We start from the raw sequence: 19,006 nt of genomic DNA on the forward strand, positions 1-19,006 counted from the left end.
TAGTATGCGCCTTACTGTGCAAACTGAAACCTCACTGCCTGCTGCCACCAAATCTTGCTGCAGGTCTTTTGCAGTGAAATCTCTTGACATAGCCATAATACTAACATACTGTCAAACTTCACAGTCAACAAAACCATTAGCCAGTGCAGGCATTTGATGGGTTTTATTTCAAATGCTTGATTTGTTGTGTCAGGTGTGCTTAAGACAGCATGGGATTTGCTAATGTTTGCTGTTATGAGGTGTTCTGTTCAGGGGGATTGAATATTTCGGAGACTCCAGTAGTCGTTAAAAGTGGTGTTTCATGTTAAATGTTTGATTGGTTTATTGCAAATACCTGACAATTGGTACATTTTGCTTGTTGTATAGGAATAAAACTTATGCCCTAAGAGCTTTACTCAGAAAAAGACCTGACAACCTTGGATGCCTGAACTACACAGTGAGGTGTCAAATAGGTAATATCCATAACACGACAGCCATAACATTAAAACCACCTCCTTGTTTCTACACTCACTGTCCATTTTATCTCCACTTACTATATAGAAGCACTTTGTAGTTCTACAATTACTGACTGTAGTCCATCTGTTTCTCTGCATGCTTTGTTTGCCCCCTTTCATGCTGTTCTTCAGTGGTCAGGACTCTCCCAGTACCACTACAGAGCAGGTATTATTTGGGTGGTGGATCATTCTCAGCACTGTGAGAATAGTGACACTGACATGGTGGTGGTGTGTTAGCGTGTGTTGTGCTGGTATGAGTGGATAAGACAAAGCATTGCTGATGGAGTTTTTAAACACCTCACTGTCACCGCTGGACTGAGAATAGTCCACCGACCAAAAATATATCCAGCCAACAGCGCTTTGTGGGCAGCGTCCTGTGACCACTTATGAAGGTCTAGAAGATGATCATTTCAAACAGCAGCAATAGATGAGCGATCGTCTCTGACTTTACATCTACAAGGACCAACTAGGTAGGAGTGTCTAATAGAGTGGACAGTGAGTGGACATGGTATTTAAAAACTCCAGCAGCAATGCTGTGTCTTATCCACTCATACCAGCACAACACACACTAACACACCACCACCATGTCTGTGTCACTGCAGTGCTGAGAATGATCCACCACCTAAATAATACCTGCTCTGTAGTGGTCCTGTGGAGGTTCTGACCATTCAAGAACAGAGTAAAAGGAAGTTTAAAAAAGCATGCAGAGAAACAGATGGACTACAGTCAGTAATTGTAGAAACTACAAAGTGCTTCTATATTGTAAGTGGAGCTGATAAAATGGACAGTGAGTGTAAAAACAAGGAGGTGGTTTTAATGTTATGGCTGATCAGTGTATATTAGCAAGAGTCTACATTTATTTTGGCAAAGACAAGATGTTTGAAATTTAAGGTGAATTGTAGTTAAAAACCAACTGCTCTAAGTCATCCAGTGTAAATAAATTGTAATTATTTTAGGGAAAAAATAGTGTCAAAACTGTTACCTATGTTAATCATATATGGTTTAGAGATGGAAGCTAGACATTAGATTGAAAAAAACACTGACATATTCCACAAATACAGCAGACACCAATCTTCTCACCTGTCAATGCATACAAAAACACACACAACACTTCGAAAAATGAAGTTAAGAATAGAAGATCACCATGTCCATGAGTCTGTGCTTCCTCTCTTCACCAGTACCATTCTGACTTTTCCCCTTCCTGTTAAAAAACAATGCACACAAACCAGTCACCTACTGTTAAATCCAAACATAAAAGTAATAATAAATAATAATAAAGTAATAATAAATACAGTTGAGGTTAAATGTTATGGATTGTAATGGATTGCCACCCTGTTTAGGATATTCCTGTTTTCACCCAGTGTTTCCTAATGAAACCAGGCCCATCGCAGCTCTGACTAAGATAAAGTGTTTATTAAAACAAAATAAATGAAATGAATAAGTGTTGGGTGAGTGTGTCTGAATACAAAATACTAGGCTTTTATATAACAAGTAAAGGCACACAGTAGGAAAGGATGCTCATGAGATAAGTGTATGATTTGACCCAACAAGAAATACACAAAGAGGAGATTCACAAAAGTAACGCTACCCAACTATTTATATCCAATCAGCGTCCAGTCCAGAGTGGCATCATCACACCAATAGTACAATATGTACAGCAGCTTTGTTTATGATTTAATGTAGCTGGTGCATTCTCTATACCCATATAAACAGGGCTAATTTTACTGCATTTATTCAAACGTGTATAAAACAGTTTGTTTTAAAGGTCTGGCAGACAATTTAAACTCTCATCTTCTGCTGAAGGGAATTTTTTTCAGGATGGTCAGATGTTATTCAGTTGCCACCAAAAAAGTCTGCTATTGATTAAGAGCTGCTGGAACATGGGTGACTTTGTCCATAGTCAGGCAAGCTTAAAATCAATATGGACGTAGTTCCTAATGTGTGGCCCATGAAACATGGAGGTGCAAAAATAAATCCATACCTATTAATCTTATGCTTTAAAGCATCTGTTTTAACCCATTGCAAGCCACTTTGCTAGAGGCTGATTTGCAACTAAAACATATTTTTCTTTGTAAATGTGATCAGCACCAATCTAAAGTTAGACTTTAAGGCTTTTAATTCATGGCAGATCAGTTTTAAATGGTTCTTCAATTACATTTGACCATTCAGACAATTTTTCTCTTAGCATACAGTAAAAGTTTGTCTTTTTGATCTTTGCAAAGGACCACAGTTTCATGTACTTCTTCTTCTTTTTTTTTTTTTTTTTTACAAATGCAGTCAAACTAGCCCTATTTGCACAGAAAAGTCACCTGTTCTAGTCAATCATAATATCTGACAATGAATTATGAGGCCATGCCACAATGACATTAAAGAACCTTCAACATCAAATTTATCAAACTCTCCAAGAAACTTAAATGTGTAACATTGGAGCCTACTTTTTTAAATCACGAAGTCACTAATCTTTCAGTCACAGGAAAAGAACAGTTACAGAAGTAACTGGAATCCCAAGATTGCAATGACCTGCATGTTCTTTACAAGTGTATATAAACTTTTGAGTATAACTGTAGCTGCAGAGCTTTACTGTTAACAGGTATTTCCTCCAAAGACAAAAATAGAGTATACGCCTTTAGCTGTAACCACTAATTAAATTCAAATAATTCAATTAGACATTCAGTATTCATTTATTTCATAATCTTTATTACTGGTTCATTCTGCTTAGGCTTGAGGTGGATCTGGAGGTCATCCGGAAAGCACTGGACACAGGATCAGGGTGCCAATCCATAGCGGAGAACCATATATAAATATAGTATGAACATGTGTAAAAGCTACTATTATTAAATCCCTAAAAATATGATTTTTCGAATTAATACCAAGCATGCTACGGATGGAATTAACATAACTTTTAGAACACATGCATGCAGTTTAGGTCATTGTCAAAAGAGTGGATGCTTTGGATAGGAGAGTGCTGTATACTTAAACCGGAAGGTTATCATTAAATAAATCACTGAGAATATTATAATGCAAATTAAATGTACAATATTAAAATTCAGTTTTCTATACCTGTGACAAATTAGTGCTAACAAAATTCATTGGGTTAAAAATACACTTTCAGGGCTTTTTTTTTTTTACCACACCCCCACCTTCACTTCATCCTCTTCACTTCACAGATCTTTTTGTATTCGAGTAGAAATATGTTTACTCAGTTGGAAACTATCAGTCAACTGTCACCTCTGTATTCCCCTGCACCAATTAGCTAAGAATCTGGGTTGCAAGGCTGATGCTCCAGATTTCTAAAGCCTAGACATTAAAGCCTAGATTCCTCGGATGAATTGCAAGCAGGCAAGGGTGCAAATCCATAATTTATTTGATAATACAGTTTGATAGACTGATAAATTGTTTTAATCATAAACCATTCAACTATTCTATATTCTATATTTTTTTATTTAAACAACTTTAAACAATTTAAACAACTTTACACTGGTACATGATAGGAACTTTGGAACTAAGACCCCTGTGGACTTGTACCTCAGTGAATAAATTCAGGTAAAGTGATGTCAGGAGACACAGCAATCACTCAGATACAAAGTTTCAAGCTGACCCAAAGCTTTATTGATAGACAAGGTTTATATGTACAAAGACAAACAAGTGTGTGTAAAATGTGTGGCCTAATCAAAGAGGGTGCGTGCGTTCATTGCATTCCAATAATGCCAAGTTCACACTACACGACTTTCAAGTTGTTCAGATCGCTACACAACTTGATCTCTTATAATCGGGAGTCTTTTTAAGTCGTTGTGTAGTTCACACTACACGACTGATCAACAATAGGGGGTTCCACACTACATGATCTATCACCATGAGGAATCTCAGACGAGTCTGTCTGGTCTCGCAAACTACATTTTGTCACGAAAACACAAGTGAGAAGTGACAAGGGGTATAATGACACCACGTCCAGAAGTGCACGTCAACAAGAAGCGAGTGATCGAAGTTCTTTGAGAGCTGATGTATAGCATAAACACAAGTAGGAAAAAATAAATGAACCTGGGTGAAGGAGAGGATTTGGCCAGCAGGGATTGTCTGTTCTGCAGATAGAGTTGGAAGTCAAATAAATATTTTTCGCAATGCAACGTTGGTATTATGGTTGGTGTGGACGATAATAGTGGTGGGTGGATCGATCCAAATATCGATATTATCGAAAGCAACGTTGGTATTGGTATCGGATCGATACTAGTGTGATGGGATCGATACTTTAGTTTTACTTTTTCTCCACAATATTCAGCACGTTTCTCCCGTTTCATCAGAAAGTAAAGACTGTCTGTACAGACTCGCTCCTCTTACATCTTACATGCTCACCTCGCTCCTCCCCTCCTGCTCTGCTGTGGTACCGTCACGTTATGTTGTTAAAATCCTAACAGACATCAGTACATTGGTAGGCATTGGAAGATTGTAAGTTTTTGAATACTTTGCTTTGCAGATACAGAAATAGGGGCAATTTTATGGAAATAATAGTGTAAACTATACGTACGTAAAGTACAAACGCACCTTACTCACATTGCACACCCAACGCAAATAAATCGGAGCATATAGTGAGGGTCTTATTCCATGTTTTGGTGAATGAGAGCTCTTTTCTTTTGACTTTGTGCTTATAAATGTAAACAGAATAGCATTGATTTTTTATTTTAAATTAACAAGGACACATATATTCGGTCACTATTAAAAATCTACAAATGTATTTACCCAGCAAACACAACTACGTGGTGTGAGTTAGCCGCTTTGTGGTGATACGCCATGATGATAACTTTGTGAGAAAGTAAAGCACCAGAAACAAGAAAATCAAACCGCTTAATATTTAATATTTAAAGCAAAAATGTAAATTCACTTTACAAGAGTGCAAAGATTTTTATTTTTATCTTTTAGAGTGTAAATAATTTTTCTGTGTAAATAATTTTAATTACTTGTGATTACTACTACTGTCTTTCTTTCTTCTACTGCTGCTACTCTATTGGAGAGATGCCACTCGAAATGTCATTGTACTTGTGTATAGTGACAATAAAGATTCTATTCTTTTAAACAACTGAATTTATTTACAACCCTACTGAGAGCAGCTACTTACAAAAATGTATGTATTACAATAATACACTTAAATGTCATGAAAATTCATTCAGATTTAGCAATTTGATGATGCATCTACCTTAATTATTAAAAAGTATCATATCGGATCGATATCGGCGATACTGGCCCTGTATTTTATTGGTATCGGATCGATACCAAATTTTGCAGTATCGCACACCACTAGACGATAAGTCACAAATACTGTAAAGCTTGTGTGTGTGTCAATGTATTCTGGTAGAAAATATATTATGCCCCTGTTCCACAAATTTACAACTCTTCTACTGGGTTTCCCTTCTGTATCCTGCTTTCATAACAATTACAAGCTGATTACAACACCTTTCACACTACATGATTTTAAGGCGCCAACTGGTCCAGATAGTTAACATGCTAGATTGTTCCTGAGTCCGTAAACGATCTGCAAGCCACTCGGATCAAGTTGTTGAACAGTTCGCACATAGATGATCAAGAACCGATTTTCAAGCCCCGAGTGAACGCCGATTTGCCTCCGAGCTGGCGCATCTAGCACCGACCTGTCGGCGAGCGAAAATCAGGGCAAAAATCATGTAGTGTGAACTAAGCATAAGAAGGGTGGGTGAAAGAAACAGAGGGAGTTTCTTTCACAAACTGAGTCTTCCTCTGAATGTGTTAGATTCTGAGAGATGAGAAAGAGGGTGTTTTATTTACAAGATTAGATATGCAGAATGTTCCTGATGCTGTTTTTTACTTATATCGAGAGCAAAAGGCAATTTTAGGACAAGATAAAAATGATTTAATGATTAATAAAGAATAATTAAAATAATGCGTAAATGTAATTAGTTAAATAGATGTAATTAGTACATTTTTTTTTTTTTTTTTCACTTTTTCCCCCAATTTTCTCCCCTAATCTAGTCTTGTGCAATTATGATCCTTCACTGCTGACTGAGGACGCCTCTCAACTGACAACTCCGGCACGTACAGACTGCATTTTTCACCTGCACGAGTCGAGTTCATACACCGACGGGCACTGTGTGCATTATTCCTCAGCCCTGTGCAGGCACCATCAGTCAGCCAGCAGTTGCACCAGTTATGAGGACCTATGATCTGACTTTTTACCCCTGACCCTGAACAAAGGCCAATCGTTGTTCATGCAGCCGCCCAACCCAGTCGGAAGGCAGAGCTGAGATTCGATACGATGTATTCGAAACTCCAACTCTGGTGCGCTAGCGTACTTTACCTCTGCACCACCTGAGCGGCCCTTATTAGTACATTAAATGTAATTAGTACAATCCTTTCAGTATGTAAGTGTTAGCGCATTATTCAGCACATCACTCACCTGTGGCAGCCCACACACAAAACAACAATGAGGATGGTGACGACGAAGGCCGAGGCAGCAGCAATGGCCCCGAGCAGCAACACTTTGCCGTAGGGGGAAGCAGTGAAGTTCACCCCGTCCTGCATCGAGGCCATGTGAAAGTGCTCACGCACGCTCGCTCGTTCACTCCCACTTTCTGTCACCGGCGCACACAGACACTTCACAGGATCTGAGGAAAAAGAGCAAAAAGCTTTCAATAAGTTCTACTTAATCACACTTTTGTTTTTAAGATACCAAACAGCAACATTCAATAATATGATTCCCTGCAGCCATCTGTCTCATCATTTTCAAAGCTTTATGTGAATTCTGTGAATGAATGACGTGGGAGATACGAGAGGAAACCCCAGCTCCATCTAACTCCATTCGTCTCCCTCTGACTGTCACTCAGCCCCTGGCTGCCACTATTTTTCAAGGCTGCCTCTGTTCAGGGGGCAATTTTTGATCTTTTCATGTTGACAGATTCACAAGCGTCAAGCCTTAAACCTGCCCAAAGCTTCTTCTACCGGGAAAGAAATGGTATGCTTGCTTACAAAAATGCAGACTGAGCCCTGACTCTAGCAAGATAATGGAATGGAGTTTCTGTTGCTAGGGGAGAAAAAAAGCTGACATAATAAACCTTTTTCTCTATGCTCTCTGTGCTAATTTCAGTGTTTATAGGTTTATAGAACCGGAAGCAATTATGTGATGAAACATTACACAGCAATATGTGGGCGGCACAGTGGCTAAGTGGGTAGCACTGCTGCCTCACAGCAAGAAGGTCCTGGGTTCGATCCCCAGACGGGGCGGTCCGGGTCCTTTCTGTGTGGAGTTTGCATGTTCTCCCTGTGTCTGTGTGGGTTTCCTCCCACAGTCCAAAGACATGCATGTGAGGTGAATTGGAGACACTAAATTGTCCATGACTGTGTTCGATATAATCTTGAGAAGTGATGAACCTTGGGGCTAACAAAGCATGCAGAGAAACAGATGGACTACAGTCAGTAATTGTAGAACTACAAAGTGCTTCTATATAGTAAGTGGAGTTGATCAAATGGACAGTGAGTGTAGAAACAAGGAGGTGGTTTTAATGTTATGGCTGATCAGTGTATGTGTCGATTAACTACACAAAGTTAACCTCATAATATATGGTCAGACATGAAAAACTACTGGGACTGCTGCCCACAGCAACTAAGACTTTACTATTCACAGTGAACACACCCTTAAATGATCCACTTCTCCTCCCCCCTTTGTTTTGCCTAGACTGTAATGCCCCTGGGTAACCATGACCATAAACTATAACTTCATCTCTCCACCAAAATCTCAGTCTCATCCCCACAATCCCCTCCATTCCACTCCAACACTACAAGGATTCTTCACATTTTCAATACGAGACATCGCAGAGTCTAGACAGGCCTTTCTCTTAATGCTCTCTTAGTATTTTCCTTCTAGTCTAAACACCAGCTGGCCATCTAAATGAACAGTCCTGAATGAGATCATCTTGTATGGTCAGATTGTTCACAGTTCAATGTACCAGCTTTTTATTCATGATAGCAAGCTGTAGCATTACCCATAGTACTACAAACAGAAATATGAGTGTTAGAAAATGACATATCACGTGACATATCTGGACTGAAAATGGATTGTGTAGGAGGAAGATGTGTGCTTTGTGTCTGTCTGCTTGGTTGTTTATTGATCTTGCTAAAATTTGGCAGGGATGAGATGATGAAACCAAAACAGGCACGTTTTAATCATTGTGCAGGAGGCTGTAGTATCAAACAGCACAGTGAGTCATAATAAAGGCTAAAAATATTCAGTACACAGACAGATTTTGGGATTAGGGCTCAGTCGGAGAGGGCTCAGTGTCTACAAAGCTAGTTTGTTTGAAATAGAATGTCACAAAAACAAAATTTGAGTCGTGAATTGGAGATACTAAATTGTTCAGGACTGTGTTCTATATAACCTTGTGAACTGATGAACCATGTGTAACGAGTAACTACCGTTTCTGTCATGAATGTAACAATGACTTTTTACCCTCTAACCCTATGAACAACAGCCAATCGTTGTTCATGCAGCCGCCCAGCCCAGTCGGAAGGCAGAGCTGAGATTCGATACGATGTATTCGAAACCCCAACTCTGGTGTGCTAGCGTACTTTACCGCTGCGCCACCTGAGCGGCTCGGCTGTTCATTGTTAATTTGAAATTAAATAAATAATTTTGAGTTGAGTTTAAGGTAAACTTCAAGTTTAAGGGTACAGATTACTCCATAAAGGGTGTCGAGTTTCTAATATTTCGAGTTTAGGGGACGTTGAGTTACAAGGTACCACTGTATCTTAATATGGTTCACTGTGGGTCCAGTGACAAGGTTTTAGCTCTTATGTTTATTTAGCCACTCCCTTCTCCCTTCCGCCAAAACCACGACCCCAAAGCATGATTGGTGTAAAATGCCAACTTGTGCTGACTAGGACAAACACACACACACTCAGGGCAACTTCTAGTATCTCCAACTGGCCTGACTGCATATCTTTGGGGTATAAGAGGAAACCAGAGTACCCATAGGTAACCCACATGGACACAGTTGCAAATTTAACACAGAAAGGACCCTGAGGAATCGATTCCAGGCAATTCCTGCTGTGAGGCAACTGCGCTAGTGTGTCACCCAGAATAATTTTAAATATTAAAATAATTTCTGATTAAAGATCACTGACTGCTTTTAGTTATTAAAAATATGGATATTTTGGGCACCCCAATTTGAATCTCGGCTCTTGTGCAAATTAGCTGGGCGCCATCTAGCGGGCACAATTGGCAGTGCCTGCAGCAGACACAAATTGGCCACCATGTCTGCTGGGTTGGGGAAATGACCGGTCTAAGTGGGTGGGGTCTTCAAACGCTGTGCAAGGACCCTGGTTAGCAGACCGAGGTGCCTGTGCTTCAAAGGGTCCGCTAGGAAGACGCACGCCTCGAAGGGCACGTGAGCAGCAATATACCCTCCTCGAACGCAATCAAGTGACTCACACAGCAGACATTTCAAGCTCACGAGTTGGAATCTCAGCTCTGCTTCTGGCGACTGGGCGCCTACACAGACAATGATTTGCTCATCTATCAGGGTTGGATGCTAGAGGGGATTACTCATAACTCATGCAGTTACAACTTCTCCTGGCTGATCGATGGCGCCTCCACAGAGACGGGGTTTGATAGAAATCAGTGAGTGACTCTTTATGTATGAGAATGAGCCCCATATGAACTCGCCAGTGCAGGTGAAAAGATGTAGTTGGCTATTCCACATGTGTCAGAAGGGGCGTCTGTTAGTCATGACTCTCCTTGATCAGAGTGGAAGTTAGCAGCAGTAGAGAGGAAGCAGAATGCAATCGGGCAACTAGATACAAAAAGATTGGGAGAAACATTGGAGGAAAACCACCTCCTTGTTTCTACACACACTGTCCATTTTATCAGCTTTACTTACCATATAGAAGCATTTTGTAGTTCTACAATTACTGACTGTAGTCCATCTGTTCCTCTGCATGCTTTGTTAGCCCCCTTTCATGCTGTTCTTCAATGGTCAGGACCCCCACAGGACCACCACAGAGTAGGTATTATATGGGTGGTGGATCATTCTCAGCACTGCAGTGACACTGACATGGTGGTGGTGTGTTAGTGTGTGTTGTGCTGGTATGAGTGGATCAGACACAGCAATGCTGATGGAGTTTTTAAACACCTCACTGTCACTGCTGGACTGAGAATAGTCCACCAACCAAAAATATCCAGCCAACAGCACCCCGTAGGCAGCATCCTGTGACCACTGATGAAGGTCTAGAAGATGATCAACTCAAACAGCAGCAATAGATGAGCGATCGTCTCTGATTTTTCATCTACAAGGTGAACCAACTAGGTAGGAGTGTCTAATAGAGTGGACAGTGAGTGGACACGGTATATAAACTCCAGCAGCACTGCTGTGTCTGATCCACTCATACCAGCACAACACACACTAACACACCACCACCATGTCATTGTCACTGCAGGGCTGAGAATGATCCACCACCAAAATAATACATACTCTGTGGTGGTCCTGACCATTGAAGAACAGCATGAAAGGGGGCTAACAAAGCATGCAGAGAAACGGACTACAGTCAGTAATTGTAGAACTACAAAGTGCTTCTATATGGTAAGTGGAGCTGATAAAATGGACAGTGAGTGTAGAAACAAGGAGGTGGTTTTAATGTTATGGCTGATCGGTGTATATATTAGTATTAGAATTCTATTTATTTACCAAAATTGACATTTCAATAGCAACACTGATCACTAATTAAAATGTCCATCCCTAAATATCAGTCTTGTAAAAATAATTTAGTTTGCCATATCATCCATCCCAGAACAAAAACACCTGAGCACAGAAACTTGATTCCCCGATACATCAACTTAACCTCTTAAGGATCACGTGGGAATTTGAGTACAGCATTATCGACCCTCCAGGCAGATTGTTTGTACATCCTGTATGCCTGTGTTGCATCGACAGAACGTTAGATCGATGCAAGCATGTACTGGAGAACTTACTTCTAAAAAAGCTACAACTATATAATATACGCATCCTACAAAAGTAAATAATATTATTAAAAAGTCAAAACATGCCTCCCAAGCCATTTTTTTTATTTGCCCTCTCCATCAAATACACTACAAGCTTAAAAGTATTTGGACACCCAAACAGCACTCTTGCTTATTGAACATCTCATTTCAAAACCATTAGACTGCAGTCAGTTTTGCTCTTGGCTCATTGAAAAGTCAGGATCAAATTGCTGCTTTGCTCAACCCGGGGTTCATGCTCATGCAACGTAATGATGTGTTATCCACGGGTTTGTTAGAATGTTGATTAATTACAGGGAACATTGTAACTACCCAATGAATTATTAGATTATTTACTTATTAAATACATAAAAAGGGTCAGGGACATGCATGATGAGCCAACACATTATGACCACCCACCTAATATGCTGTCAAAAGAGCTCTGACCCACTGAGACAAGGACACACAAAATTCCTTCATCTACTGTACCAAGGTGCAAGGTGGACTTTCCTACAGCTCAACCTGGTGCCATCTCTTCCCTGGGCAAACAACATACATGTGTCTGGTCATTCACAAGATTTAGAAAGATCAAGCAATGCCCACTGTAGGCACTATCGACAGTGGATAGCGGGGACACTTTAACTGGCATATACCCATACACAAGAGGGGCTGATGCACTGTATGTTGTGACAATTAAAAACAACTGCAATTTGAGTCAGTAGTTTTTCTGTTAGTTCGTACCACACAAAACAGCCCTTGTTATCCTCTGGCATTATTACAAGAAGCCTTGGCCACTCAATACCCTGTCAGTAGTTCATGGTTTACCCTCCTCAGACCACTGCTGGTCAGTGCTTCCTGCAGCTGCGTGAGCACCACTTTCTGTTTCTGAGATATTTTGACCCAGTTATCTGAGCATAATTTTGCCCTTATTATAGTCACTCAGGTCTTTATAGCTGCCCATGTCTGCTGCAGTCAACATGTGCCCTGTGAGTAACTACCAACATTTAATATATCCCTGAATATGAAGTGCACAAGTGTTATGAAATATGCAATTCCAATTGCATTTTTGAAGGGATGGTCATAATGCTTTGGCTCAGCAGTATATTATATGGCATAAAAATGAAGCAGCATTGGGTAACAGTGCCACCACAAAGCAACTCTGCCACTTTTTATTTTAAAACAGCTTTTATATGGAGTTGCAAGGCCCTTAACCCTCAATTGCTTAGACTGTTTACTGTCAGCTAACTGACAAAAATCGTAGTTGGTAAATCAAATCCGTTATTTATAGACTTTACTTTGTGCATAGTAACACTGTCATGCTAAACAGGTAACAAACTTTTGCCAGAGTGAAATGCAGAAGGTTTTCAAGAATCCTCTCACATGCAAATAAAATCAGACAAAATCAAGCTGAAATTCACATCGTTTTTAATCACAGCATTACTTAATTCTACCATTAATTAAATTACTAAATTAAATTACTAAAACTGTTAATTAAATGACTTTTTCCTATATAGAGTAAAAACTCTGTATAGGAGTCTTCCACAGTTTCAGTGTTTTTCTTATTGCCTCTGAATAAATTTAGACATTCAGCATTTCATTTAATTGCCTGCTTATAAGGAGACACTCCAGGGAAGATAGAGATGTTCTGAACATTGAGCTCAATCTATTTCCACAGTGGCTTATCTCTTTTACTGATTCGCTCAGCTGGCCATGGTGAGCACATTTATCTTTCATTTAATTATATAACTCTTGGACAATGTACATTTTCTCAAATTTCAGCAATTTAATGTAGGAGTTTATTCTGTTTTCTATAGGATGCAATGGTGTTCAGAATGGATATGAAACAAACAACTCAGTACATTCGTTTATCAACTGAAGCAATGGTCTTTACAATGATATTTTTAGAATATTGATACAATAATATAGTGTAAAGAATGTCCAAGTGAGAGGCATCTGTTAGGAATGTGTATTTAAACCCAATAGAGTAGACGTATTAAATGATAATTAAACAGTGTTTAAAATGCAATAAAATGTGATGACTAAGAGGAATTAGGAACGCCTATTCAGCAGACCTTATTAATCTCTTACAGCACTATAAAGTATCCAAAACTATGATCATTAATGTGAAGTTGCCTCATCCACCGTCACCCCAATTTGTGGCTATAACAGCCTCACTAAAATGTGTAGGTGAAAATGTAAAGATTTAAAAGAGCATGTGCAAAAAGCATTTATGTTCATCAAGTCTATGAGCTATCAAAGGGACCAAAGCAAATACAACATTCTAACATTTTGCTTTTATTTACAAAAGAAGAATCGATGTAACACATTGTATGCATCTTTTTTTATATATATGTTTTGTATATATTTTCTCCCCTTTTTTCTCCCAACTTTTTAGCGCGTCCAATTGCCCGACTGCGTCACGCTTCCTCTCCATTAATGCCAACCCCCTCTCTGATCTGAGGACAACGAAGCTAACCCACGCCCCCTCTGACACGTGGGCAGCAGCCATATGCATTTTGTCACCCACACTAGGCGAGTGAATATGCGACCCCCACAGGACAACTACAGAGCAGGTATTATGTAGGTGGTGGATCATTCTCAGCACTGCAGTGACACTGACATGGTGGTGGTGTGTTAGTGTGTGTTGTGCTGGTATGAGTGGATCAGACACAGCAGCGCTGATGGAGTTTTTAAACACCTCAATGTCACTGCTGGACTGAGAATAGTCCACCAACCAAAAACATCCAGCCAACAGCGCCCCATGGGCGTCCTGTGACCACTGATGAAGGTCTAGAAGATGACCAACTCAAACAGCAGCAATAGATGAGCGATCGTCTCTGACTTTAGATCTACAAGTTGGACCAACTAGGTAGGAGTGTCTAATAGAGTGGACAGTGAGTGGACACGGTATTTAAAATCTCCAGCAGCGCTGCTGTGTCTGATCCACTCATACCAGCACAACACACACTAACACACCACCACCATGTCAGTGTCACTGCAGTGCTGAGAATGACCCACCAAATAATACCTGCTCTGTGGTGGTCCTGTGGGGGTCCTGACCATTGAAGAACAGGGTGAAAGCAGGTTAAAAAAGTATGTAGAGAAACAGATGGACTACAGTCAGTAATTGTAGAACTACAAAGTGCTTCTATATGGTAAGTGGAGCTGATAAAATGGACAGTGAGTGTAGAAACAAGGAGGTGGTCATAATGTTATGTCTGATCGGTGTAGTGAAAGCTGACTGTAAGTGTGGTGTTTCTGACAGTTTTTCTCATTAGTTTTATGTAGTGTGGAGCTAATATTTGCAGTAGAAAAAAAACATGGACACGTACCATTAGTAAAATTCATTAATATTTCTGTATAAGAACCTAGATCTGCTATTCAAACAGTTTATGCACCATCATGCACACATCACATTTCATTTACTTTTTTACATAAAAGGTGGTTAATGCTTAATAGTTTGTACTATTGTACATAAGGTGGAACTGTGTGAAGATAATCACTTGAAAGGGTTTTAAATCAGGCTGGCCTACTTACATCCTTCCTGCCAGTCACATAAACATGCTTCATTTTGCTCCATATGTATTGCTTGTAAACAAGCACAGAGGTCTCCAGTGCTAAATAGATACTCTGAAATAAGGAGAAAATACTAAATAAACAGCTTTTTACACATGGACAACCTGCTAGTAATACAAGAAAAAATGGATGATAAACCTTATTTCCAGCAGCAGTGTTCTGTGAGCATTTTATAACACTTTTTACCCTTTAATCTGGTGTTTTTAACTTGTTTGTTTGTTTATTAGGATTATTATTATTATTTTTTTTCAATTTTTTCCCACTTTTTTCCCTCAATTTTCTCCCCTAATCTAGTCGTGCCCAATTACCCTGATTGCGTCCTCTATACTGATTCGACCCTTCACCGCTGACTGAGGACGCCTCTCAACTGACATACGCCCCCTCCGGCACGTACAGTCAGTACAGACTGCATTTTTCACATGCACATCCATCAGCATTATTCCTCAGCGCTGTGCAGGCGCCATCAGTCAGCCAGCAGGGGTCGCAGTTGCACCAGTTATGAGGACCTATGATCCGACTTTTTTTACCCCTATGAACAACAGCCAATCGTTGTTCATGCCGCCGCCCAGCCCAGTCGGAAGGCAGAGCTGAGATTCGATACAAACTCCACACAGAAAGGACCTGGACCGCCCCACCTGGGGATCGAACCTTCTTGCTGTGAGGCGACAGTGCTACCCACTTAGCCACGGTGCCACTCCTGTTTTTAATTTAATTTCATCATAAAAAAACTTATAACGTAAGTTAACATGACTGATCTGAAGCATTCTGGATATATGGGTCAAATTCGGATAAAACCTAGAGTGAGAGCCCATACTGGAAAAAGTGTGTCAGTGTGTGGACAGGTCTGTGCTTATCTATAAATGAGCTCTATAAGAAGCCACTCCGCTGTAAATCAGTTTGGGCAGATGGAGACCAAATGCTGCACTGAGTTCAGTTTCACAACCATCAGTGTTGAGTGTAGCAGGTCAATCAGCCCAAGCAAGTCTAGCACAAACCCAAACAGCAGAAGAACATGGTGGGCTAACTGCTCTCATACTGTGTTTTCGTAACAGTCACAGGAAGCTATTTCTGTGAATATGAGATGTGGTTCGAGTCAGTGTTGTTTTTTTCTCAGAATGGACTGAATAATGAGGAACTCAAATTGTCTTTTTCTTTTCACTAGTTACAACTTTTTGTTTTAAATAGTTTATGTATGTTTGGTTTGTGTAAATCCAATCCATTCAAATTATTATCCAGGCCACCCAATGAGGATGGGTCCCTGCTGAGTCTGGTTCCTCTTAAGACAGTGGTGTCCAAACTTTTTTCTAGGAGGGCCAGATTTAATAATGTGAAAGTGCCAGAGGGCCAACAGTCCCTGATGACATTATTTTAAACAATAAAATATGCATATAATACGCTGTTATTTAATCATTTTATTTTCACACAGCGAACAACAACCAAATGTAAGCATTCAAGTGCCAAACATGGTTTGGGTTTAAACTATAACAATGCATGGCTACATTTGGAGTATTTCCTGGCATACATAACCATAAGACATAAAATAAAATGAATAAAATTTTATGAATAAAAGAAATTCATATTGAACAATCCTTGACATTTTGCTTAAGTTATCTGGCTAACTCAGAAATCATGCTTTCAAAATATTTTGATCTAATATTATGCATCAATGAAGCATCAAAACACAGATACGATTATTTTATAGATCTATTAAGAAAACCTTTTAATACTGTAATGTGCAGCAACATGACTGGGAAATACTGTTCTAAATGTACTGTACCATTTAAACACCTATAAATACCTGAAACAGTCAGGTTACCAGACAATATCTTCACTTTGTAAATCAAGTTATTTACTGTAGCTATAAAAAAGTTCAATTGTGTTAATTAATACAGTCTGTGTAAACGCTTAGTCCATATAAATATCAGATACGAATGTGTTTTTAAAAAACTACAAACATCACAAATATAAATCATGTTTACAACCATGCAATTGAATAACCTGAATAAACTGTAGAGATGAAACATCATTTAGCAACAAGTTTCGCTTCTTTCTCAAACAGTACTGGAGGGGAAGGAGGAGGAGATAAGCGGTTTTGATGGACAGGTCTAGCAGCCAATGGAAATACTCGTTAAAGAGATTGTGTAATTTTTCATCTTTTCATTGGTCAATTTGATGTTTGCTGCTATGTACAGACAGAGATTTATACCCACCATCAACACATGTAAAAAAGTGAAAACCACTAAAAGTGGAGAAACGTGTTTTTCATCAAACAGCAACAATATTTTGTTTCTTGTTTGACTGTACTGGCGGGCCACAAGTAATGCAATTTAAGACAGAAGATGCAAGCCGTATAAAATCCGACGCCCCGCGGGCCGGACTTTGGACATGCCTGTCTTAAGATGTCTTTCTGTAATTTTAAGGGAGTTTTTCCCTGCCACTGTCACCCTTGGCTTGCTCAACGGGGGGATTTGGGTCTGTAGGTCCTGAATGCTGTAACGTTACTTTGAGACAATGTCTATTGTAAAAGGAGCTAAACAAATAAATTCAATTTCACTTGACTTGAAAACCACTTAAAAACAATTTGTTGGGGTGGATATATAATTTTTAAAATAAATTCTTAGTTTCCAACGGTTTGGGCTCTTTTCTGTTTAGGCTATTCCTGTTACAGCATCACTGTACCCCTGTGCACAAATGCTTGCAGTATGGTGCTTCATGCCCACTTCCACATTACCCTACAGACTCCCAAGATTGGCTAGCATCATGTAATGAATAGGGGAGCCAGAGATGAGGATCTTCCTATCCAGACAGTACAGTCAATCAGTTTTTAGCTTGGACTACCGGCTCCACATTATTACTAAATACACTTTACTCCTATTATGGTCACAGGCCTAGGTGATATAAGTGTAATGCCTAGGGATGTAACGATGCACCACAGGACAGTTAAAAATTGATTCACATGTGTAACGATTCAAATCGGTTTACAAATATAATGAATCGATATTCACTTTAAACAGCAGAGGGCACTGGCGCTATTCACCTCACCTGGTTGACATCACTACAGGGTTGCCAGGTTCGGAATTTTCCTGCCAAATTTATTTATGTGAGGATAGTTTCTTTTTTTTTTTTTTCTTTTTTTTAAATTATTTAGCACGTCCAATTTTCATCCCATCAGTCAATCTCTCATTATACCGGTCCCTGCTCCTGATTGGGGGCTGACGAGGCCGTTCCACGCCTCCTCCGATACGTGCACAGCCAATCCACCGTCTTATCACCCACACTTGACGAGTGGAGCGCGTCAGAGTACTGTGCTAGGAGGATCACACACTCCGCCGCACCCCCTCCCGTCTCCATGCAGGCGCCCCCAACCAGCCAGCAGAGGGCGCCACCGCCCCATTCTTGAGAGAGTATCCCCTCCGGTCTAAAGTCCCGCCCCCCCACCTGAACAACAGGCCAATTTGTTGTTCATATAGCCGCCCAGCCTTTCGACCGGTGAAGGCAGAGCTGGATTCGAAACGACGCTCTTTCGACATCCAGCTCTGGTTGCAGCGCGTGTTTTTACCGCTGCGCCACCTGAGCGGGAGGATAGTTTCTTTATTTGTATTTTTTTTTTTATTTATTTAATGTGGGATTTGTTTTAAAATTTCATTTCAGTTTTTTTTTACACAAAAAGGGAAATGTGCAGCATTGTTTTGCAGAGTTTGTACCTACCTCAGAAATAAAAGGGCATTCATTATTTAGATAAATAAAAGATAAGCACAAATACAGTATTTTATTTTTTTAAGAGAAATAATAAAAGGAAACTTTGTCATAATTTGTCTTCAATTTCATTTTGTTTAAAAAATCGGAAAAAAATCGTATTGTGAACCCAGTATCGTGAATCGCATCGCATCATGGGTAGAGTGTATCGTTACATCCCTAGTAATGCCATTTGGATTTTTTCCCAAAG

General features: G+C 39.8%; 1 protein-coding gene across 1 annotated transcript in view; it reads right to left on the reverse strand.

The window, feature by feature from the left end:
* The window catches only part of si:dkey-70p6.1 (uncharacterized protein LOC570575 homolog), a 45,061-nt gene that overhangs the window by 11,977 nt on the left and 14,078 nt on the right, over positions 1 to 19,006 (reverse strand). The window contains exons 2-3 of the mRNA XM_062998332.1: positions 6,916 to 7,123; positions 1,638 to 1,695 (exon numbers count right to left, since the gene is read on the reverse strand). Of these exons, the coding sequence (XP_062854402.1) occupies positions 1,638 to 1,695; positions 6,916 to 7,049 (192 nt within the window). The 5' untranslated portion in view covers positions 7,050 to 7,123. The remainder of the gene's footprint in view (positions 1 to 1,637; positions 1,696 to 6,915; positions 7,124 to 19,006) is intronic.

The sequence above is a fragment of the Trichomycterus rosablanca genome, chromosome 7 (genome assembly GCF_030014385.1).
Source record: "Trichomycterus rosablanca isolate fTriRos1 chromosome 7, fTriRos1.hap1, whole genome shotgun sequence".
NCBI classification, from domain to species: Eukaryota; Metazoa; Chordata; class Actinopteri; order Siluriformes; family Trichomycteridae; genus Trichomycterus; species Trichomycterus rosablanca.